The sequence below is a fragment of the Mustelus asterias genome, chromosome 8 (genome assembly GCF_964213995.1).
Source record: "Mustelus asterias chromosome 8, sMusAst1.hap1.1, whole genome shotgun sequence".
Taxonomy (NCBI): Eukaryota; Metazoa; Chordata; class Chondrichthyes; order Carcharhiniformes; family Triakidae; genus Mustelus; species Mustelus asterias.
In genome coordinates this window covers 122,394,849-122,419,338 of record NC_135808.1, presented here as the reverse complement: position 1 = coordinate 122,419,338, position 24,490 = coordinate 122,394,849, and the positions used below count along the sequence as shown (strand labels likewise).

Here is a 24,490-nt window from a genome sequence, read left to right as displayed (position 1 = left end):
GGAATTGAGAGGGTTGGCTTATGAGACTAAGTAGACTGGGACTATACTCATTGGAATTTAGAAGAATGAGGAGGATCTTATAGAAACATATAAAATTATGAAGGGTATAGATAAGAGAGAAGCAGGGAGGTTGTTTCCACTGGCGGGTGAAACTAGAACTAGGGGGCATAAGGGGGAGCAGATTTAGGACTGAGTTGAGGAGGAACTTCTTCACCCAAAGGGTTGTGAATCTGTGGAATTCCCTGCCCAGTGAAGCAGTTGAGGCTACCTCATTGAATGTTTTTAAGGCAAAGATAGATAGAGTTTTGAACAGTAAAGGAATTAAGGATTATGGTGAGCGGGCGGGTAAGTGGCGCTGAGTCCACAAAAAGATCAGCCGTGATCTTATTGAATGGCGGAGCAGGCGCGAGGGGCCAGATGGCCTACTCCAGCTCCTAGTTCTTCAGTTCTTATGTTCTTAAGTAAGTTCAGTAAGAAGTTTAACAACACCAGGTTAAAGTCCAACAGGTTTATTTGGTAGCAAAAGCCATACAAGCTTTCGGAGCTCTGCTTTCGGAGCACGAGCTCCGAAAGCTTGTGTGGCTTTTGCTACCAAATAAACCTGTTGGACTTTAACCTGGTGTTGTTAAACTTGTTACTGTGTTTACCCCAGTCCAACGCCGGCATCTCCACATCTTAAGTAAGTTACCAGGGTGCTGATCCTGATTTTTTTTTAAATTAGGGATTCGGCTCTGCTGAAATCAGGAAGCTGGACAAAGAAAATTGAAGTTAAAAGAGCCTTTAAAGGTGAAGAGTTAAGTGTTAATCTTATCAGTTCTGAATATGGTAAGTCAGATTTATGTTGTAAAAGTGTAGTTTTCATTAATCCATATTTCAAGAAGGGCAATTTTGACAACTGGGGACACCAGACCCTTTAAGAGAGTTTTCAGCTGTTGTAATCTTTCTTCATCTGTTAAAAAGAGCTATTTTAAAATACAATACCCACCATTATGAATCATTATTTGGAGCAGAACTCTGGCATAGTACATCGCTACCTAGAGTAATTCATTTTGTTCAACTAATCTTCAGATCAATTATTCCTTTGTTTTGCTGTTTCAAATGGCTCTCACAGCATGGTTCCTTGCACCAGCTTTTTTTTTAATATACATTTTTGTTGACCGGAGAAGTTTTCAGTCTCTATTTCCAGAAACCTAAATTTATGAAAACCCCCATCAGCATCGAAGTGAATTCAGGATATAAAAGAAAAGGAACTTATATTTCTATAGAGCCTTTCACACCCTCAGGACATCCCTAAATACTTGCCAATTAAGCACTTTTCAACTGTAGTCACTGTTGTAATTGAGGAAATGCACATCGAGCTCCCACAAATACCATTATGATAATGACCAGGTAACAACCTTTTTGTCATGTTGATTGGGGATAAATATTGACCAAGACAAGGGACAACTTCCCTTCTTTTTTTTTGAAATAGTGCCAGGGGATCTCTAACATCCATCTGAGAATGCAGATCAGGCCTCAGTTTAAAGTCTCGTTTAAAATTACACGTGGTATCAAGAAACAGCTGATGGATATTGAAAAGAATACAGGCCTTGTGGTGGAGGTATTAATCGGAGTTATGCTTGCCACCTCATACACAATGCCACAGGGCTGCCAGGTGCGGAGGTGAGCTGTGCGAAAGGTCCACTGGGACTTCAGTTGTAAAAAAAATGCAGCAAAACCAAAAACGTCCCTCTAGCCCTCATGCCCCCTCATCCCCACATACTCCCAACATCCCTTCCATGCCATATCATGCCCTCCACCCATCTCCATGGCCATTCATATCCTCCATTTCAACCTGTCTCTCCTTCTAACCCCCCACAGTCCCTCACACCCTTCGTTGCAACTTATAGACTTCGCTCTACCTACCACCAATGGCCCTTTATAGACCTTATGCCAAATTGTCTCATGCCAACCCATGCCCCCCTCACTCACCATCCTTTGTCCTTACACGCTCCATGTTGACTAACCCAGTATCTACCATGATCAGACTGCAGGAGCCTTTCTGAGATTAAATAAAGTTCTGTGTTCATTGATAATTTCACCATTAAAAAACACTCTCATTGACTAAAAACCTATTTGATATATTTAAATTTATTCAAGTACTTAATCCCTTAATCAAATGCATATTTGTATTCATTGTTCTAAATCAAAGATTTGGGGCTGTCAGTCAAACTGAGAACTTACAGGCCCCACTCCTCCCTCCCCCGTCATCCACAGTGATAAGTTAAGTTGTGGAATCAGTCATAAAGCATTAATTTCATTTAAAGAGCTTGGGGATTTAAGTGCCTTGATTGCTTGAAAGTTCCAATGCAATTATCCACTTTTTAAAAAACACATCCATTTCTACTTTTAACATTCCCAAAGAGTACCCTACATCTCCAAATTACTCCAGCAGCTTTAGACCTTTTGCTCAAATGTCTAAAGCCCACATGTTGTGTTTCGCACATCCCACTAACGAAAATTAGATCTGTTTGAAGACCGCTGCAGTTTTATCTATTAAGTTGCCTCCGTGAATCATGGAGATGCAACTGCAACCCGCTGCACCTCCCCTGCCCCACACCATCCCCCTTGGCAAAAATACTGGGTGCCAGGTTTGGTGGTGGGACTTCCAGAATCAGGGCTCCAACGCCAATGTGGCTAAGTCTGAGACCCCTTCCATTCCAGTGAATTGTCAGGCCCCGGATTAATTGTTTTATTCAACAACATAATTATAAAGAAGCAAAGATAGAAGCAGGTATAAATAACAGTTTTTACTTCTCATTGATATGTTTTTTCATAATTGGAAATAACCCAGATCTCTCGAGATGATTTTTATGTAAGTGTATTCATTAGGCACAGAGGATCCTACCTTACTAATGTATTCATAAGAACCCTTGTGAACTAAACTCAAGAACTGGGGAAGGTTGGCATATCTCTCTTGATTCATAACATAATAAATAAGGTCAGGAATAGACTAAATGATCCCTCAAATTACTGTGTCATTCAATAAAATTGTGGCCAGTCTTCTACCTCAACTGTTCTTTCCCACCCTACATCCATATCTTGATTGTCTTAGTGTTAAAAATCTATCAATCTCAGTCTTTAATGCACCCAACAACTAAGCACTCACAGCCCTCTGGGGGAGAGAACTCCATAAATTCATAGCTCTCTGAGTGAAGAAGTTTCTCCTCATCTCAATCCTCAATGACAGACCCCTTATCCTGAGACGATAACCCCTAGTTCTAGACTTTCCAGCCAGAGGAAACAGCCCTGCCAAATCCTCTAATAGTTTTCTTCAGGGACTTTGCAATGGTGCCAGCAACATCAGGACAGCAGTGTGCGGCCTCTCGACCCACTGCCCCCTTATCACTGCTGGAAATACTAGATTTGATTCTCTCCCTCCGTTTTTAAAGTCTGTGCGAGGCACTTTGGAGACATGCTGGGACTGAAAAATCTGGCGCCTAGTATTTACACTGGGATTATGCCTTCTGGAGTTTTTCTTCAGTGGGAAGGTACCTGATTTACATGTATCAGTCAGGTGAAAACATCACCCCAGTTGAGAAGTCCAGCAATTGTCTTGCCTAATGAGAGGGGTGGGAAAGCATTTGCAGAGGCACCCTGTTCACCTGGCCTGAATTCCCCATTGTGCGAGGCACATTTAGAGGCTGCCATGTTTCAATTCATTGGGTTTAGCTGTTAGGTTTTGCTCATACACATTATTTATTTATTGAGCATATGCATAGTCAAAGAGCCAAGCAATTGCCTTGTCAGTGGCTAGATGGAGTTTTTTTTAAGCCACCTTCAACTTTAGCCAGCAGACACACGTTGATAATGTGAGTCATTATTTGGACTGCACCACAGCAGTAGCCTGGCAACACAACTGATTTTGGGTAGCTGTACAGACACTTTGGCCAGTCTGGAAATGGTTTAAAAGGGCCCACTGTCGCCACGGGAGCTCAGAGCCAGGTGGATGAGCAGTGGAATCTACAATGAGAGAATGATTCTGGTGGATGTTTTCCTGCTGCCAATCCACCTAGCACAGATCCTCAGCTGTTAGTCCTCAGCGTAGTGGGTTTAATCATATGGAGTGACATGAGGGAAGGCATAATGTTGATAGGTCAAGTAGGTAATTGAATAAGAGCAGACACATATTATTAACAAATTGCTACTTTTTTTTAACATTTTCCATCTAGTTGGGTTGGACATTCAGCAGAAGTATTCAGCCTTTTATTCAGGGCCAAAGAGGTTTGGAACTCACATTATTCATGAACAATCTAATGTACAGCACACACAATCAGCAAAGCAGAACAAGACAGAAAAATCATTGATGGTTCCCACTATCAATGCAATTAACGGTATGTTTTTGATTAATTTTTGGGGTCGGTCAGTGTAAAAAATGGTTTGAATCATGAATTTTTGTTACAGGGAAGATGTTTGAGTTGGGAGGGCTGAAAGCAAGACTTTTTTTGACAAGGGCATCTTCCAGGAAATTATTCCTTAAAGGCATATTAATTACAATTTTTTGAAACAGATAACCTGTCCTCCTATTTGGGGCGTTGGAGTTGTTTAATAGATTTCTTGTCAGGGACTTTCTTGTCTGCCCAGAGGAATCTGGAGCTGTGCCTATCAGAGTCCTGTTAAGACAGAAAGGAGGTAGATATTATCTGGCAGAGGGACAGCCTGCCTGTGTTGTGCTCACTTTTCACAAATCGTTCAAAACTGAATTCCTTTGGTGGTTCCATTCTATCCCCAAAAACAGCCTGCGGGTTTTTTCTTCCTATTGTTCTTATTCTCAAGAGTGAAATGGAGCCTCATAGGGGCTGATGATGTCTTCCCAGGTATCTCTATGATAAATTAGTGGGTACCAGGCATTCTATTACCTTGGGGCAGGTGTGTGCACATCAGGAACGCAGCCTGCGGATGTTTCCTTTGTTCCATTTATTGAGGTACGCATACATACTAGGGGAGAAGAATTTATTTATTTTGCACTGAGCAACTGAGTCTTATGAATGACCCAACTATTTAAAGCACACTGCATACTACTCTTAACATTCTCCTGGAGAAATGGCTATGTTAGGACACAATAACCCGTACCTTGCTGTGGTACACTGAGAATCGCCCAAATGCACTCACTAAGAATGAATTGAAAGTGAGGGATACCAGATGGACAAAAGTGACTAAATCAGCGCCATGCAACATTTGGTCAACCAGTTCTACTTCTTTCACAATATCTTCAGATTCCCTTCTTCATGCAGGAGCTCATTGTATTCCACAAGATCCATTGTAAGCCAATATTCCTCAAAATGAGCTCGAAGGCTTTACAAACCTCCTTTTCTTCCATACTTGCACCCACGATGATAAATTACATTGAAAGTCTGGAGTATAGGACAGCTAGACCTGGGCTACAGGTGATGAGAAATGTCAGAAAGGAAAGATTAAAGGCTCACTACCAAGACCTCCACCTGCAGTGAAATGAGAGTGAGCGAACTCAAATTCATTAACTGCAAATTTACACAATCTTATGAAAACACCACAAATTATTTCTAACTCTTTCTGCTGGAAGGGCACTGGTAAAGAGAGTACATTCCTGAATACTTTCTGTTTATGCCCCCAACTTCAGCTCCTCCAAAGATCGCAACTAAATTCGTGTCTCCACTTGCTGTGTTCCAGATTTAAAATAAACATGATGTCAATTATACTGCCTCAGCAGCAATAAATGATACCGACTACAGACATCACGGCTCCAATAAAATGCTCGGGCCTGTTTGAAACCTCCTGCAGAGAAACATGGTTAAAATACATTTCTTAAAGGCACAGTATTGTCACAGCATAGCCTATCCAACTAACCTGCATATATTTGGACTGTGGGAGGAAACTGGAGCATCTGGGGACAGCCAGGCAGATATGGGGAGAATGTGCAAACTCCACACAGACAGTCACCAAAGGTCAGAATTGAACCCGGATCCCTGGTGCTGTGAGGCAGCATGGCTAACAACTGTACCACCATGCCACCCAATCTCTCCTCATAGGACAATTCCACCATCACAGGAATTAGTCTGGTTAATCTCATTGCACTCCCTATTTACTGTGGCTAGTATATCCTTCCTTAGATAAGGAGAGCAAAGCCGCACACAATATTCCAGGTGAGGTCTCACCACGGCTCTATACAACTGCAGCAAGACTCCCTTACTCTTTTACTCAAATCCTCTTGCGAACCTTTTGCCTTCCTAATTGCTTGCTGCACCTGCATGTTAGCTATGGACAATAACACCCTTTGGGCACCAACACTTCCCAATCTCTCTCCATTTAAGAAATACTCGGCATTTATGTTTTTCCAACCAAGGATAACTTCACATTTTTCCCACATTATATTCCATCTGCCATGTTGTTGCCTGTCCAAATCCCTTTGAAGCCTCTTGGCATTCTCCTCACAACTCACATTTCCTCCAAGTTTTGAGTCATCAACAAACTTGTAAATATTACATTTGGTCTCCACATCCAAATCATTGATATAGATTGTGAATAGCTGGGGCCCAAGCACTGATCCATGTGGTACCCCACTAGTCACAGCCTACTAACCTGAGAATTATCTGTTTATCCCTGAACTCTGTTTTCTGTCCATTAACCAATCTTCAATCCATGCCAGTATATTACTCCCAATGCCATTATATTACTCCCAATGCCATATGCTCTAATTTTGCTTACTAACCCTGTAGAAAGCCACGTGAAGATCAAAATACACCACATCCACTGGTTCTTGCTTATCTATCCTGCTCGTAACATCCTCAAAAAACTCCAACAGGCTTGTCAAACATGATTTTCCTTGAAACAATCCATGTTGACTTTGCCCAATCCCACCATTTTTTAAAATATTCATGCGTGAGACATGGGCGTCGCTGGCTGGCCAGCCAGCATTTATTGCGGCTTTGCTCTCCTTATCTAAGGAAGGATATACTAGCCACAGTATATAGGGAGTGCAATGAGATTAACCAAATTGCCTGAGGGCAGTTGTGAGTCAATCACATTGCTGTGGTTCTGGAGTCACATCTAGGCCAGACCAAGGACGGCAGATTTCCTTCCCTGAAGGACATTAGTGAACCAAAAGGATTTGTCCGACAAATCGACAATGGTTTCATGGTCATCAGTAGATTTTTAATTCCAGATATTTTTTATTGAATTCAAATTTCACCATCTGCCGTGGTGGGATTTGAACTCAGATCCCCAGAAGATTAGCTGAGTTTCTGGATTAATAGCCTGACGATAGTACCACTAGGCCATCAAGTACCCAGTTATCACATCCTTTATAATAGATTCTAGCATTTCCCTATTGATGATGTAGTTTTCTCTCTCCCTTCTTTCTTAAATAGTGGGTTTACATTTGCTCCCTTCCAAATCCACAGGCTGAATGTATTCAGCACTCACTTTCTCTTAATGTATGTTTAAAAAGACGGTTGCTGCTAGGCCTTGTTAGTTAGGTGTTGGTGCACGCGAGACAAAACAGCTGGTATCAGACAGCCAGAGTCAAGGGGGCACATTCAGAGTTGTACATATTGACCTATTTTAATAGTGTCTCAGTCTAGCTGCTGAAACAAAAGACAAAGTTTTGTTCTGTTGTCCAGCCACTGCTCACTACATCATTAATTAGACCATGTGTTGAGCACAGACCAATCTGAGAGCTTAAAGGGTCTCTGCAATCATCTATACAACAAAACATTTTAATAGTAAAATGTCAGCACATTGCAAAATCATTTCAGGAAATAATCTTCAACATGTTACAGATATTCGCAAGAAACATTTTTTTAAATTCTTAGGTAAGCTTTTGACATTTGAAGCTAACTTCACGGGCGGCATGGTAGCACAGTGGTTAGCACTGCTGCTTCACAGCTCCAGGGTCCCTGGTTCGATTCCTGGCTCGGGTCACTGTCTGTGTGGAGTTTGCACATTCTCCTCGTGTCTGCGTGGGTTTCCTCCAGGTGCTCCGGTTTCCTCCCACAGTCCAAAGATGTGCGGGTTAGGTTGATTGGCCAGGTTAAAAATTGCCCCTTAGAGTCCTGAGTTGCGTAGATTAGTGGGTAAATATGTGGGGGTGGGGGTGGGATTGTGGTTGGTGCAGACTCGATGGGCCGAATGGCCTCCTTCTGCACTGTAGGGTTTCTATGATTTCTATGATTTCACACTAAGTTTCCTTGTCTCCATTGTATTCCACATTGTAAATACAGAATCTACCAGTGAACATAACTACACCGAACCTGGAAAAAGAGTCTGTAATCATTACTGCAAGAATAAAGACAAGTGTGGTCATGAATGTTGTAAGTACTAATAAATAGACGTTAATAACTGTTGAACATATACTTAGTTAAATATTTCAGCACATTTCCACTCCTAACGTAATTTAAAATGCTTGGGGGTATTTTTACTCTGCCTGCATGGGGTGAGGGGTTTCCTGCTAAAGGCCAACCTGATAGGAAGAAGAATTGTTGCCGAAAGAAGCCCAGAAAGGTAAGTCTTATAATGTTTTTCTCTGAGCCACTAACAGAGTTTCAGCTTCTCCTGGCTTTGGTTTCTTCCTCTTGCCCCACTGCTGCAAAGCTTCTCTACCCCACAACTTACCCGACTGTCATTCCTTTAGTTTCCAACCTCCTGTTGCCTGACATTGCACTCATGTCAGTCAGTGACCGCTTCCCATCAGTTTTGAGCAGAAGTTTGATTGAGGCCATATAGATGAGGCCCAGGAGCTAAAATCTGCCGGGTCTCATAAGACCAACATCAGGAGATATAGTTGCTACCTCAACATCTGTCTACCTAAGACCCATCTGACTTATTATCAGGACTGTAAATTCTAGGGCCTCCATCACCCTTAAGGGACCCTCTCGGGCCTTCAGAATATTGATACCCTTAAGCGTATTAATAGGCAAAGGGATCTGGGTGTACACAGGTCACTGAAAGTGACAATGCAGGTGGAGAAGGTAGTCAAGAAGGCATAAAGCATGCTTGCCTTCATCGGCCAGGGCACTGAGTTTAAAAATTGGCAAGTAATGTTGCAGCTTTATAGAACCTTAGTTCGGCCGCACTTGGAATATAGTGTTCAATTGTGTTTCGCCACATTACCAGAAGAATGTGGAGGCTTTAGAGAGGGTACAGAAAAGATTTACCAGGATGTTGCCTGGTATGGAGGGCATCAGCTATGAGGAGAGATTGGAGAAACTTGGTTTGTTCTCACTGGAGCGCCGGAGGTTGAGGGGCGACCTGATAGAAGTCTACAAGATTATGAGAGGGATGGACAGAGTGGATAGTCAGAAGCTTTTTCCCAGGGTGGAAGAGTCAATTACTAGGGGACACACGTTTAAGGTGCGAGGGGCAAGGTTTAAAGGAGATGTACGAGGCAGATGTTTTTACACAGAGGGTGATGGGTGCCTGGAACCCATTGCTGGGAGAGGTAGTGGAAGCGGATACGGTAATGACTTTTAAGGGGCGTCTTGACAAATACACAAATAGGATTGGAATAGAGGGATATGGTCCCCGGAAGGGTAGGGGGTTTAGTTAAGTTGGGCAGCGTGGTCGGTTCAGGCTTGGAGGGCCGAAGGGCCTGTTCCTGTGCTGTAATTTTCTTTGTTCTTTGTTCCATTCTTTCTTGCCCATTTTCCCCAGGATCTTCAATACATTTCACCAGATCCCATCAATTTGTCCTCCTTTAGTTTAACAGATTTCTGTTTTTCAGTGCACTTATGATTTATTTCCCCTAATGCATGGTATGTCTTTCTAGGTAAATCTGGTGTATCAGTAGGGCGGAACTGCGCTACATTGCAAGTAACAACACCAACAAATTTTTCTTCCTATCTCAGTGACCTTAAAAGCAGAAGTGAGACTTCATCTGCTCCATCAGTTAAACGACTAAAGGTAACGTTACAGTGTCATGGTAAAGTTTCAAAATGTTATTTTGTAAAGATCAAAAGAGTTAAACATTGCATTTTCTTTTTCTTGTAATAGGTACAGACAATAAATGAATTAGGGCCTGTAAATCTTCAACAGTTTGCTTACAGGGCAAAACCTCGATTGTCATCATTACCGAGGTAAAGCGATACTCATGGTCGGTGTAGACTCGATGGGCCGAATGGCCTCTTTCTACACTGTAGGGTTTCTATGATGATTCTCATACTGTCATACGTATAACGCAATTTATTGCATTTAGAATTAAACTTCATCACATTTTTAATGTTCAATCATTTTCAAGGTATTACGAAACAAAACATGGTGCAGCAGCTCAAGCTCAAAACCAGAATCATTTAGATATCAATGTAAGAAGTCGCCAACAACAACAGGCACCATATTATGATGAAGGTGAGTTAAGTTATGATCATTTTTTTTTGATGCCATCTCTGTCCCTGGTGCTATTTTGCCTGTTCAATAGTAGGATTTAAGTTTTGGTCTTGTAGTTAGCAATGTCGATGGTACTGCTTTCATATTGAGATGATCTCACTGACAGTAATCTACACAACTTCAGACAATGATATTGCAATTCTTATTTTAAGATGGCAGCAAGGAATCCTACAGCCATCTGGAATGTTCAGCACTTGATCTTGAAGCCCTTGTTTAGAACCAACTCATTTGTATGAAGGATCATTGTAAACTATTTTAACAAAGTAAGAAGTCTCACAACATCTAGTTAAAGTCCAACAGGTTTATTTGGACTTTAACTGGGTGTTGTGAGACTTCTTACTGTGCCTACCCCAGTCCAACGCCGGCATCCCCACATCATATTTTAACAAAGGCATTGGTCCGTTTATTTTTAAATGGGGTCATTAAAATAGGAGCCAAAAGTATTTCCAATGACTACATTCATTGTAAATATTCAAGGAACCCAATTTTAACAATGGGGTTTTACATTTAGAGTGAATTAAATAAGATAGAAACAGAAAATGCTGGAAATGCAGAGCAGATCATCCACCATTTGAAAAGAAAAAGATCCAAACAAATGTTTGGATAAAGACCCTTATTGGGAACTAAGGCTCTTTTGGTGTTGAGTTGGTGTTGGGTTAGTTTTCACTGGTGTGATATTTAGTAATTTGTAGCGTTATCTACATTGATTGAAATAGCTGGTTAAAGTTAAGGATATCATCATCATTGGACTATTTGGAAGGCCATTACTTTTTACTTTGATTATTCTTTACAATCATCTTTAGAATCATGATCTGTAATTTTAAAAGGAAATCCAGAATGTTATAAACTGTGGGCTAAGGACTTATAAAAAGTGGACTATAAAGAAGTGGTTCAAGAAGGCAACTCACCACTACAAAGGGCAATCAGGGATGGGCAATAGATGCTGGTCTAGCCGGCGACACTCATTTCCCGTGAAATAATTTTTAAAAAGGAGTTGCCCAGACATCTACATTTCTATGCAGCACCATTAAGTATGGGCACAGTGAATTGTGGACAACATTCCCAATACATAATTGGGGTATATTTTTGCCTACCAGTCCCCTGCCCTATCCCTGTAAACCCGCACATTTACCATGGCGAATCCTCCTAACCTACAGATCTTGGGACACTAAAGGGCAATTTAGCATGGTCAATCCACCTAACCTGCACACCTTTGGACTGTGGGAGGAAACCGAAGAACCTGGAGGAAAGCCCACGCAGACACGACTAAAACGTGCAAACTCCACACAGTCACCCAAGGCTGGAATTGAACCCACGTCCCTGGCATTGTGAGGCAGCAGTGCTAACCATTATGCCACCGTGTCACTCATATATTATAGAATTCACCTGATTTTTTGATTTGATTTATTATTGTCATATGTATTAACATAGTCAAAAGCATTGTTTCTTGCGCGCTCTACAGACAAAAACATACCATTCATAGAGAATGAAAGAAGAGAGTGCAGAACGTAATGTTACAGTCATAGCTAGGTTGTAGAGAAAGATCAACTTAATGCAAGGTAAGTCCATTCAAAAGTCTGATGGCAGCAGGGAAGAAGCTGTTCTTGAGTCGGTTGGTACGTGACCTCAGACTTTTGTATCTTTTTCCAGAAGGAAGAAGGTGGAAGAGAGAATGTCCGGGTGCGTGGGGTCCTTAATTATGGATTTTTATTCCATTGCTTTCTGTAGAATAAAACTCAGACTTGTTCTGTAATGGGCAGGTGATCCTCCATGATGAAGAAATATTAACTAATGGCTTTATTTTCTATTATGGTTCCATATTATAAAATCAGCTTTGCTTAATTTATATAAACATGGCTACGTTGATTGCTGGAATTATGGTGCATTGTGATGCCGCACTTCATTTGGCAAATTTGTACTTACCAGCTATTGAAATGAGCTCAAAGCACCAAGAAACTGCTGGGCATTTCAGCATAAAGATGGGAAGAATAACCCTCTCACACTTCCTTTGTAACAGAGAGCTCAAGGTCAACTGCAACATAAGTCCATAAGAAACTTCCAATTATCTTAGTTGGTGACTGCCACGTGGTGTGGAGGAGAGCCTTTAATGGAAAATATTTTGTCAAAAATCATTAAAAGTTTTGTTTAACAACTTTGTTATGGGAATATTCTGCAGCTTCAGCACAACAAAGTTCAACAGTGATTCCACCACACCAAACTATGGCAGAGTCTTATACCCACAACTCTACTGAAGCAGATGAGAGTGGCTATTGGTCACCAGAAGAGATCAATGTGAATTTTGACTTAGGAGATGACTTATGGAATGACTTTGATGATGAGAAGCTGATAAATGCTAGCAATTTTGTTAGTTCAGAGGAAATCAACATGAATTACCAAACAGGTAATAGTACTACTCTTTTTGGGATTTCCAGACCTCTAAACTGATAATTAATCTCTGTTTGGTGAATTGAAGTTTTTACTGATTATAAACAGAGGTTAATGAAATGTATTACACTGAAGAGGTTGCTACTAAATTTCAAAAATACTACGCTGTCCCAGTATTAATGGCGCAGATCTTCCGATCAATGGCGATGCTTGGGATATCGCCACTGACTGTGAAGATAACAATGATCTTACTTTTTTTTGCACCCTTATACTCAGGTATTCCTGTCCCAACTGCAAAAGCAATAATTGCACACAGCCATCCATGAAGAACATTGGCCAATAGGAACTTTTATTTAAAGTGGAGGTGGATAAATATTTGATATATCAAAAAAAATAGAGGGCTATGAGGGAATGGCACAGAAAAGGAACCCGAGGCTGGCATAGATCAGGCATGATTGTATTGAATGGTGGGGCAGGCTTCAAGGGCCTGCTGACCTACTCCTGCTCCTATTTCTTGCGTGTTCTTGTGTGATGTATAAACCTCAAATTTCTGAGTCTCCTGACTTTCACCTTGGGTGGTCACCACAAGAGCATTACTGATGTGGTTCTATTCTGAGAACAAAAATATATTTGTGCAATTCTTTTAATTTGTTAAAAAGAAAGAAAAAAGACTACCATTTATATGGTGCTTTTCATAACCACCAGTTGTCTCAAAGCATTTTACAACTCAAGTACGTTTGAAGTGTATTCACTGTTGTAATGTGGCAACCAATTTTGTGCACAGCAAACTCTCACAAATATCAATGCAATATTGACCACATTATCTGTTTCGTGATATTGATTGAAGGAAAAATATTGGCCAGGAAACTCCCCTGTTCTTCGAAATAGTGCCATGGGTTCTTTCACAACCACCCGAGCAGGCCAATGGGGCCTTGCTATTTAATGTCTCATCTGAAAGATAGCAGTTCCCTCAGTACTGCAACAGACTGTCAACCTTGGTTTTCTGCTCAGGCCCTTGAGTGAGACTTGAAGCTGGAACCTTGTGACTCAGAGGCAAGAGAGCTACCAACGACGCCACAACTGACAGTAGGAAATTCCTTGAAAATACCATGGGCGCGATCTTACCTGCCGTTCACACCACGCTCTCATTGCAGTGAAGTTGGAGAATTTGGTAGCCAGCTAAATCCCTGTTCACTGCGGCGGGATGGGAAAATCCGGCCGGCATGAACGGTGGTAAGATTCTGGCCCATATTTCAATATTCTCAATTTCATCCCATTTCAAATTAATACATGAATATGAAGAAAATTTTCAAACAAGTATTTCTTTCTCCACATAGTGGAGAAAGTGGATCCTAAAGTCCGCTTTAGTGTGCTTGGTTTCAAACAGTTATTTTTAAATGCTGTTGCATTGCTGAGTTCTCATGATGTACAACAATTCTTTAATTTCCATGAGACAACATTAAAATTTCAGCCGTTTTGCTGAGCGATAATTTTGGTGTGCTTAAGGTGTTAAGTGATAAAAAGTCAATTGAATCTAAAAATGTTCTAATATTTGTATTATTTAAATAGATCCTTCATTGAGCATATATGATAACTTAGAGTACAACCAATTGCCTGAAAATCCTTTGAAGACATTCCAGAACCAAATGACTAATGACAAACATGAAAGGTAAGTTTTACAACATGATTGCTTAGTGACATAATGGCAAGATTGGAAATAGCATTGGTCGGGGGGTGGGGGGGGGGGGGGGGGGGGGTGGTGGTGGTCACATGTGGGATGGGGGGGTCAGAGATCAGGAGTGGGGGATCAATGGTTGTGGGTAATGCATTTGGCGAGGGCAAACAAAGCAAAGGAATAAATACTCAATAAACTGTAAGATATTGAGAGGGGTTGAGGAAGTGAGAGACCTTGGAGTGCATGTCCACAGGTCCTTGAAAGTAGCAGAACAGGTAGACAAGGTGGTCAAGAAAGCATATGGAATGCTTTTCTTTATTGGATGAGGTATTGAATACAACAGCATGGAAGTAATACTGGAACTGTATAAAACACTGGAATTTTGTGTACAGTTCATGTCACCACATTACAGGAAGGACATAATTGCTCCGGAGAGAGTGCAGAAGAGATATACAAGAACATTCTTCATGGCTTCACTTCTCAAGCTCTGGCAGAGATTGCGTATGTTAGGGTTGTTTTCCTGAGCGCAGAGGAGACTAATCTAATTGACATGTACAAACTTATGAGGGGCCTAGACAGGGCAGACAAGAAAGACCTGTTTCCCTTAGCTGAGTGGTCAATAACCAGGGAGCATAGATTTAAGGTGATAGGTAGACTGATTAGAGGGGACATGATAAAAAAAAATCTCAGTCAGAGGGTGGAGGGCATCTGGAATTCACTAAAGTTGGTGTTTAAGCCTGACATGATCAACTTATTTAAAATTTACCTGGATCTGCATCTGAAAGAGAGGCTGGATAGACTGGGACTTTTTTCCCTGGAGTGTCGGAGGCTTACGGGTGATCTTATAGAGCTCTATAAAATAATGAGGGGCATAGATAAGGTAGATAGTCAACATCTTTTCCCAAAGGTACGGGAGTTTAAAACTAGAGGGCATAGGTTTAAGGTGAGAGGTGAGAAATACAAAAGTGTCCAGAGGGGCAATTCTTTCACTCAGAGTGGAGAGAGTCAGGAACCAGCTGCCAGAGGCAGTAGTAGAGGTGGGTACAATTTTGTCTTTAAAAAGCATTTAGGCAGTTACATGGGTATAGAGGGATCTGGGCAATTGGGACTAGCTTAGTGGCAAAAACTGGGCTGCATGGACAAGTTGGGCCAAAGGGCCTATTTCTACACTGTAACTTTTCTATAGTTCAATGCGGGGAGGGCTGGCGTCGGGTCCATGGGTATGAAAAATCTTTGGGGTGTCAGGGTGGTGAGGAAAACTGTGGGGGAGGGGCGGGAGCGAGGGCATGTAGTTGGGGTGTGTGACTCCCGTGCGGGGTTGGGGATGTCATATGGGGGGATAATTACCCAGCAGTTAGATGAGGTTTTAATTCTAACTTTTTCAGAGTAACTATTGATGTAACCTTGACGGAACCATTTAAATTGCATTTTCCAATGGTTTCCCAATGCAGCGCAGTTGCCCAGAGGAGGTTAGCACTTTCAAGCAATTGCCATGCAAACCCTTACTTGTAAGTTCCAAGAGGAATTTCCCAGCATACTTTTGGGATACTCCCCAAATTCAATGCCGGGTAACTCGGAAGTTACAGCCTTATATTGTGACATTATTTTGTGAACGCTTAATAAGTTTATATCGAGCTGCTTTTTCCTCTAAATGGGGTAGATTGCCATTCTAAGATTTTCAGGTTTGTTGTTTTTAGGCTGCCTGACAGATCATTGCAGCTGGCAATTGGTAGCCTGATCCATTTTAAGGGCTGTGTCTAAATTATGTAAGAATAGCAAGCTGCAGGAGGTAAAAAGAGTACCCTGGGGAGTTGGGCAATGTGTTGGTTCCAGGTCTCCGGCCCCTGAGCCAGGAAAAAGCTAGCTCAGAGAGGCGGTGGGGAAATCTGTTCTCAGTATGACCGAATGCAGCAGCAACCCAGGTTATATTTTGTGTACTCCTCCTGACTCCACAAAAATAAATAACTACTCATTTTTGGGCTTCTTTAAAGTACCAGTTTAAATACCTAAATTAGCTGTGCACTTGTTTCAAACAGCCATCTGGCAGCCTATTCTAAGTTTCTTATCAAAATACCAGCGTCCGCAGGGATTCGGGAATGGGGCGGTAAATTCTTACCCAAGATTTTTGGGGTGCTGCTGCCCCGTTTCCACCAACGAGATGTCTCAATCTCCCCAAATTTGTGTTTAGCACTCAAGATTTCAATAACCCCACTCCTGTAATGATATCTGCTACAGAATTTCAAGTGTTTGAAATAAATACATTAATGGCTCTTCTAAAATAGCAATGAGAAGAATTCGATGAGAATGGACCCGTATTCACCAAGTAGTACTGTGTAGATGTTCCATATCAGTCTCCTCCTGAGGTCCCAGGCATCACAGATGCCAGTCTGGGCTCACTAATAATAATATTAACTGCTGAATATTAAAATCAGCCTGCCGCCCGATTTTGCTGGCAGATCGGGGCCAGAAAGATCACGAGAGATGAGAAACCGGATGCGACCCGGCAGAACGGTGGCACAGTGGTTAGCACTGCTGCCTCACAGCACCAGGGACCCGGGTTCGATTCCGGCTTGGGTCACTGTCTGTGTGGAGTTTGCACATTCTCCCCGTGTCTGTGTGGGTTTCCTCTGGGTGCTCCAGTTTCCTCCCACAGACCAAAAGACGTGCTGGTTAGGTGCATTGGCCATGCTAAATTCTCCCTCAGTGTACCCGAACAGGCGCCAGAGTGTGGTGACTAAGGGATTTTCACAGTAATTTCATTGCAGTGTTAATGTAAGCCTACTTGTGACACTAATAAAAAAAATAAAGAACCCGATTTTGCGCCTCTTGCGTGATCTTACCAACTCGCCACACCGATCGACCAGCATGACAAACTAGTAAGATCGCCCCCCCCCCCTTCTTTGAGTTAGTATAGTAGCAGCAGCAGCAATGAGTCTGATGACTACAAACAAGATGTCAAAACTCCACTCCATTATTGAATATAGCAGGCCCTGACATGTTATAATTAAGAAGAACTTTATAGGTAAATACAATTTTAAAAATCTTTCTTGTGGTCCAACTTTTAAAAGATACAATATTCCTATAATTTGATACTTCTATTATGTGTGATGAGTAATTTCTGTTAAACATATTTTCAGTGATGTTCTTAGTGCTGGGCATCTGCCAAGATGGGAACAACTCAGCTCCTTGAATTCTACATCATCATTTAACTCAACAGTTCAAGAAACAGTAAGTTGTAACATAAAGAAATTTATCACATGTAACAGTCTGGTAATGTAGCAAGAAAATCATTCCCCTAAGAGTCCAAAGGTTGCAAGTCTTGGTCTCAAAACTGCCACTCAAATTAGCAAGAAAGAATCTGGTGCCATTATCAATTTTTGACAAGGCAACCTGCAGCATCTTTCAGGATTAATGCATTCCAGCTGGGAAAAGAAGGAAAAGTGTGCTTTTCTGCTAAATTTGGTGCTGAATTTGCACCAATGTCAGTACAAGTTCAACATAAAATTGATACTTTAAAAAAACATTATAGATACTGCAATAGAATGTGCTGCATCATGTGACATAATAAAATATCAGAATAGCATGTGTTATTAAATTTTTTTTTGATAGCACTATTTTAGTGAAGTTTTTAATCTGTTTAAAATTGATATTTTATTTCCCCTTTCTCTCTTTAAGATTTGAAAATAAAAACATACTGTGGTGAACCATAGATGGTTACCACTATGGGTACTTGTACATATGTTACTCTTGTTACTGTTGGGGTTAGGGTTGGGGTGTTCCACCTGTTAGCATTGTTCTGTGGTACACTCCGTTTGGCTCCGCCTTCTTACAGGAGTATAAAGGTCACTGCTACTTCCTAGTAGCCCTTAGTCTGGGATAGTATTGTTAAGCAGTATGCTCTATTCTTGTTGTGAATAAAAGCCTTTATTCCCGGGTACGTCCTAGCCTCCCGTGTGAATCAATCGCGCATCACATACATTCACAGAAAGATACATCCTTCCTTAATAATTTCTTCAAACTAGCCCCTCTTTGTAAAACAATCGGATAACTGATAGCCACTATCGACTCATTTCATTTTTGGTATTTTCCTTTTGTCCAGCATCTGCTTTAAGCTGGCTATGTTGATCCTCAACCTTTTCTCATTTACACTTTGTGGAGTGCACATTTTCCCACAGGGATTTATTGTCAATGTGACACTCAATGGGTACTTTACCCGAATCCCCTAACCAAAATTTCTGTTAATATCTGGCATATATAAAAGGCCATATCCACTGCCTCTACAAGGCTTAGTGTCTCTGCAGCCAGTGTGCTTTTAACCACTTTATTTTCTTTATTTCCCCACACAAGGGGGCAACATTTTCCCCCAAAAGGAATATTATAAAACCTCCTGCGCTTGAAACCCCATCACAAATTGGCATAGGATGCGTCACTGTAAACTATGAGTTTCAAGTGCCTAAGATCACCCAAGAACGGGAACCTCAAAACACACTCCTGCATTTTCAGTTTGGCCAACGTTTTGTTTGCTCTCATTAGGTCTTCCACTGTAGGATCATTCATTTTTTTACTCAACTCAAGGACATCAAAACTAACATCCAGTCTAATCTGTCTACCCAGCCAATTCAGCTGCCCAAACTTCGGAGTTCCTCTTTTTCCGTCTTTGAAACCATCACGTCCTTTTGTGAAGCCCGACCATGACTGATTGCTATTGGGTTGATACTCTCCAGATAAGATTGCTGGCATAAAGTGACACCTGACTCAGTCTGTCTGATTTCCAGCCCAATATATTTGAAAACTCCTGAAGCCTGACTTCCAACCTGGATTTCCTTCCTCAGCCCAGAGATTACTATAGCTTCGAAATTGCTACAACCATCCCACACAAAATCATCGATATGCATCATAAAAATACCAGAAGTTTTCTTTCACGTGCCAGTAAAACATCACAGGATGTGCTTTCAACTGGCAACAGCCTAACTTTAACAAAACCGACCTTACCAAAAAATATCAAACTCTAGACGCATCATTTAGCCCATATACACATTTATCTAACTTCCATAGTACCCCTTCTGTGTTGGCTGCCTCTTTGGGAGGACGGAGAAAAATGTCTCTCTGAAGTTGATGCCCGTGCAAAAACGCAGCTTTAATATCTATAGATTTGCATTCCCGTGCCTTTGTAGCTAACAGAGCCAAGATGATCTTTAAAATAACCTTTCCTGCCGTAGGTGAATCCACCCTTAAATGTTGGTCTTCTAGGTTTTCTTCAAATCCCCTTGCCACAAGCCTGGCCTTGCCTTAAGTTCCATCAGGTAGCACCTTTTCCGTGCAAATCCATCGGAGAGAGAGAGCTCTTTGTCCCCTATCTGGTACCTCCGTGTATACCCCAAATTCACTCCAACTGTGCTGTTCTTGATTTTTGGCATCTTTTATAACTTTTTCATCTAATTTATTGGAAGCCACCAAAATCTCACGAGCATGTGGGCTTCTACCCCTAGTAGCATTTGTAGTCTTACCCCTATTCCAATACCCTATCAAACTACACCCCCTATCCTGCCTGATATATTGTTCTGTGCTACCACTGCTGTGGGATGTTCTTTCAATAGTTCTCGATCTCTTCCTGTGATCACATTCACTATCGGACTCACTGTCTGAACTGGCGCTACGTTTCTGTGTCCTCCATTTTTGAACTTTGTGTTCCCAATCCATGGTCTTGACATCTTCCCCTGTATTCTGTACATTCAACCACTGTTTATACTTTCCAGTGGCCTTCCCTGCTCTACTAATGACAGTTGCATCCTTCCATTGACTGAACACTTCAAGCAAGTATGTCACCTTTGCACCAAGTTTTGGCAGCTGTCCTTTCGGAAAAATGGCCTGTTCTAGTTCATTAGATATATTGTGTTTCTGTACAGGTACCCTGTCTATTTCAGTTAACTGGTCCTCATAGTTCTGTAACACACAAGTATCGGATGACCCTGGTTCCTCATGTTCGTCTGCTCTTTCCAAAGTTGCAGTCTGTACCCATTAACCTTGATGAATGTTCCCTAACAGTCTGATTGCCATGTTGCAAAACAATTGTTTTGCTATCTATGCCTACAACCTTCCCTGGGCCTTGCCATTCATTAAAGTTGTCTCTTTTCTCTATACTACATCTCTCTGCTGAAAAACGGTATTTGATGGCCGTACATTGTGCCTTAAAGCTCTGCGAATTCTTTCAGAGACTTCTGCTTCCAGAAATGCACTTCTACTTATATGCAATGCATTTAAATGCTCAGCAAAGGCAGAGCTAATCGTACTCCCTTCCCAAGCTGGAGGCTGATCATTCAAAATGGACGGAATTTTAGGATTCCTACCAAATACTAATTGATAGGGACTATAGCCCCCAACCATCTGCAACGAATTCTTTGCATGTACCACCCATATTAAGGCTGAATTTAACTTGCAATTTGGTCTATCTGCCAAAATTTTCTGGAGCATGTCATCTATTACAGCATGGTTTCTCTCACACACCCCATGACTAACTGGGCTTTCCACAGCTGTATTCGTGACTATGATATTCATGTTTTCACACATATCCCTAAACACATCGTCAGCAAATTCCCCCCCATTGTCTGTAAGGAACTTTGCTGGTGGGCCCATTCCTTTCTCTATCCATTTTTCCATGATCTGATCCAGAATTACTCTCTTTTCTTTGCTACGTACAATGGTTGATTGTAGATTTAGTCAAAGTGCAAAATGGATATATTGTTTGCTTTATCCCAGATCTTAAGGTCCATGGCCACAATGTCATTTAAAATCTCAGGCCAAAGGTAGAGTTACTACCGGTTGTGATGGTGGTCCTTCTGTATTTCCTACAAATCACACCGATCACTGACCTGTTCTATAAGCTTAGTACAGTCTTCGTCTCTTACCCCTGCATCCTTTAATACATTTTTCAACCTCCGAAGAGATGGATGCGCAAATTGCCTGTGCAGCTTTAACACAATGAACTTTTTATCAGTTGAAGTCCCATTTCCAGCTGCTAATAACCCTTCCTTAGCCACTTGACCCAAAAAATTATTTTTCATTAACAGAATACAATAGTGTCCCAACTGTGTAAATTGTAAGTCCACCGTTTTTCCAAAAACTGTTGCCTCATCATTTTCCATGTCCATGTGTGCTTTCTTCATCAACGGTCTACTCAGAAGCAAAGGTACCTCACTTGACACAACATCTGTGCTAATGAAACGATTCACTCCGACAATATTACAAGAGATCACCACTCTTTTTAGTGACTTCAGGATATTATCATCCCCAAACCTGAAACTTGTGGAACTTTCGAATTCTTTAACCTTGTTCCGATTTTCAGCATTTAAAGAGTCCAGGTAACATTTTAACCAGTCAATTCCACACATGGTAGCTGTGCAGCCACTGTCTAATATGGCACAATTGAAGGACTCCGCAACTAAAACTCTCATTACAGGAGTAAAACTTCTTGTTAATTGGACAATGCCTTCTTTCTGATCACTATCTCGTTTGATTCTTCCATGTCATGTGTAGCTTCAAACACTATTAAATCTTTTCAGACAGTTGAAAACATAATGAAATTTAGTCACACCGAAAACACCGATTTATCACACCCTCGGCATTTCGGAGGTTCATTTTCTTGTTGCCATTCTCCATATCCTTCCTCCTGCTATAGGTATTAAAGGGGTTTCTGTCCTCATAATTTCTGGGTCCCAATCTTCTGCCATGCTCTCATAGCCTGCTTGTGCCCATACGATCTCGCCATCCTGTTAGTGGATCTTCCATATTCTGCTTCACCATAGACTGACCCATTTGTGTCATAAGAGCTGTAGGGATAGAATGTTTCCCTAAATTTTTTTTTTAAGGCTTCTGTCATTTGATCAAATCAGGTATTAACTGCAAACTTAACTCCTGTCAAAACCAGGAGCCTATCCATATTGGTCACTTTAGCACAGTCCAGTAACTGATATGCCAACACAGACTGTGGAAATTCCAGGCAGTGTTTTTGCAGTCTTTTATATAGTCTACTAAATTCCATCACATACTCTTCAATAGAAATATCCTCTGATTTCCAAAATCTATCAAAATCTGACCAGGCTTCATACACACTTAATAAGTCATCCTTTTGATAAATCTTATCCATGAAATTTAATAAATTATCCAGGCCTTCTTCCGAGTTCAAATGTTCCAACTCCAATTCGGAAAACACTTTGCATCTGATTTTACTTCAATAAGATAAAGAAAGAGCCAAGGCCATACCTTGTTTCCTTTTCCCCAAAGTAGTTACCATAGTCCACATAATGACTTCACTTCTCCATTGGTCATAAAGTTCAGTTTCTGAAAATAATGGTGGATAGTTATATCCTGACATTTTTATTCTGGATTCAGCCATTTTGTTGTCTCCTACTCACTCCTTCGTTGATTTGGAATTTGAGTGAAGTCTTCCTTTTTTTTCCAAAAAGTTGTAACTTGCAGCTCTTTACCTGGAACCAGCTACCGTCCTCTGCTGCCACTGTTTGAGCTTATCGGTTGCTGTAGGATAAAGGAGACACAAGTTCTGCTTCTTCATAAAATATCTTTATTTCTTTGATTCAACTTCACACACAATTCACCACCACCAAAATAGTGCCATCTGTGATTCCTTTATATATCAGTGATTTCTATTGAATAATGGACATCAAATTAGGACTTAATTGGAAGGTCTGTTAAACCGTTCCTAACGCTGCCAACAGGAGGGGCCAAAAAATCTCACCCTTAGTTTGCACAGATCAGAAACTCTGTTTAATTTTTCCATGCTGCCTGGATCAAAAGAGAAACCCCATCGAACTGTCTCTACACATCACTTCAGTCCCCAGTGGAACTGTGAAATGTGGTCCCTTGGAACACCTACACATAACTTCAGTCCCTAGTGGAACAATGGAATGTGCTTCCTTTGGAACACTTACACGTAAGTTCAATCTCTAGTGGAACTATAAAATGTGGCCCCTTGGAACACTTACACATTACACATTAGTTCCTAGCTTTTTACAAATAATGCAACATTTTTTAACGCTTCCGCTTCATAAAAATTCAATAAATTATTTTATTTAAAATTTTAATTGCGTACGCAACTTATTAGAATATAAAGAAAACGGTTCTTGGTGAATGTTTTGATGAATGTTAATTTTATATCGCAGCCTAAAATCCTTGGAACTATTCATCATGCAAGCCTTGTACAAGATTCCAAGGGAGGACTGAGTTCTGAATCTTCTGAACCAAATGTGATGAAATATTGCAAAAACAGCGGGCCATTAGATTGTTTCCACCCGTACAGTACAAACACCGAAAGACAGTCCAGGTGGGATTTCATTAGAATATGCTTTTTAGAATAGAAATTGGTAGCAAATGAACAGAGTTTCAGAATTTTACAACATGAAAATGTAAGTATCAGTACTTTACCATAAACCTGAACTTTAATGATTTATTTTGCTGTGTGTATTGCAGATTATTTTGTATTTGACTGAAATTTTGTCTATTTCAGATATGCTTCAGAGGAAGAGTGTGATGCTCTGCTTGGCATTTTTGATGGCATATTTTAGAATATCATTTGCTTTAAACTTGGAGAATTTGCAAAACTTCAACAAATTACACAGGCTCTCACTTTAACTGTTTGAGGCATGTGCCAACTAGAACATGATTTGGAAATGGTACCCAAGTGACAATTTTTGTATGAATTTAGTCACTATTTACGATAGAAATTGATGTTTTATTTGGTGCATGAAGCAAATCATTATATACCTGAACTGTAATGACTGACAACGTTGGATACTAGTGGAAAAAAGTTAAATCATCTGCCTGAAATTTCCCTTTGTTATTTGAGAAGAGGTGTTAATCGATCTAAATTTGATAGATTAGCACTTCCACTAAAATAGCAGAGAGGATTTTAGATGAGGGCACGTAGGGCACATTTAAATTTCAGAGCTAATGTAATTTGTTGTCAGAGTATATGATTATGTTTCTTTACAATAAGATGCTTCAGCTCTGGTTTATAAAAGA

The 24,490-nt window shown here is 40.9% G+C and overlaps 1 protein-coding gene across 1 annotated transcript in view; it reads left to right on the top strand.

Moving 5' to 3' along the window:
- hfm1 (helicase for meiosis 1) overlaps window positions 1-24,033 on the top strand; it is a 116,193-nt gene extending 92,160 nt beyond the window's left edge. The window contains exons 27-37 of the mRNA XM_078219215.1: window positions 722-825; window positions 4,212-4,373; window positions 6,186-6,199; window positions 8,264-8,327; window positions 9,782-9,915; window positions 10,006-10,088; window positions 10,250-10,356; window positions 12,572-12,796; window positions 12,889-13,056; window positions 14,350-14,449; window positions 23,976-24,033. Coding sequence (XP_078075341.1) covers window positions 722-825; window positions 4,212-4,373; window positions 6,186-6,199; window positions 8,264-8,327; window positions 9,782-9,915; window positions 10,006-10,088; window positions 10,250-10,356; window positions 12,572-12,796; window positions 12,889-13,056; window positions 14,350-14,449; window positions 23,976-24,033 — 1,219 coding nt within the window. The remainder of the gene's footprint in view (window positions 1-721; window positions 826-4,211; window positions 4,374-6,185; window positions 6,200-8,263; window positions 8,328-9,781; window positions 9,916-10,005; window positions 10,089-10,249; window positions 10,357-12,571; window positions 12,797-12,888; window positions 13,057-14,349; window positions 14,450-23,975) is intronic.
- Window positions 24,034-24,490: the final 457 nt, after the last annotated feature.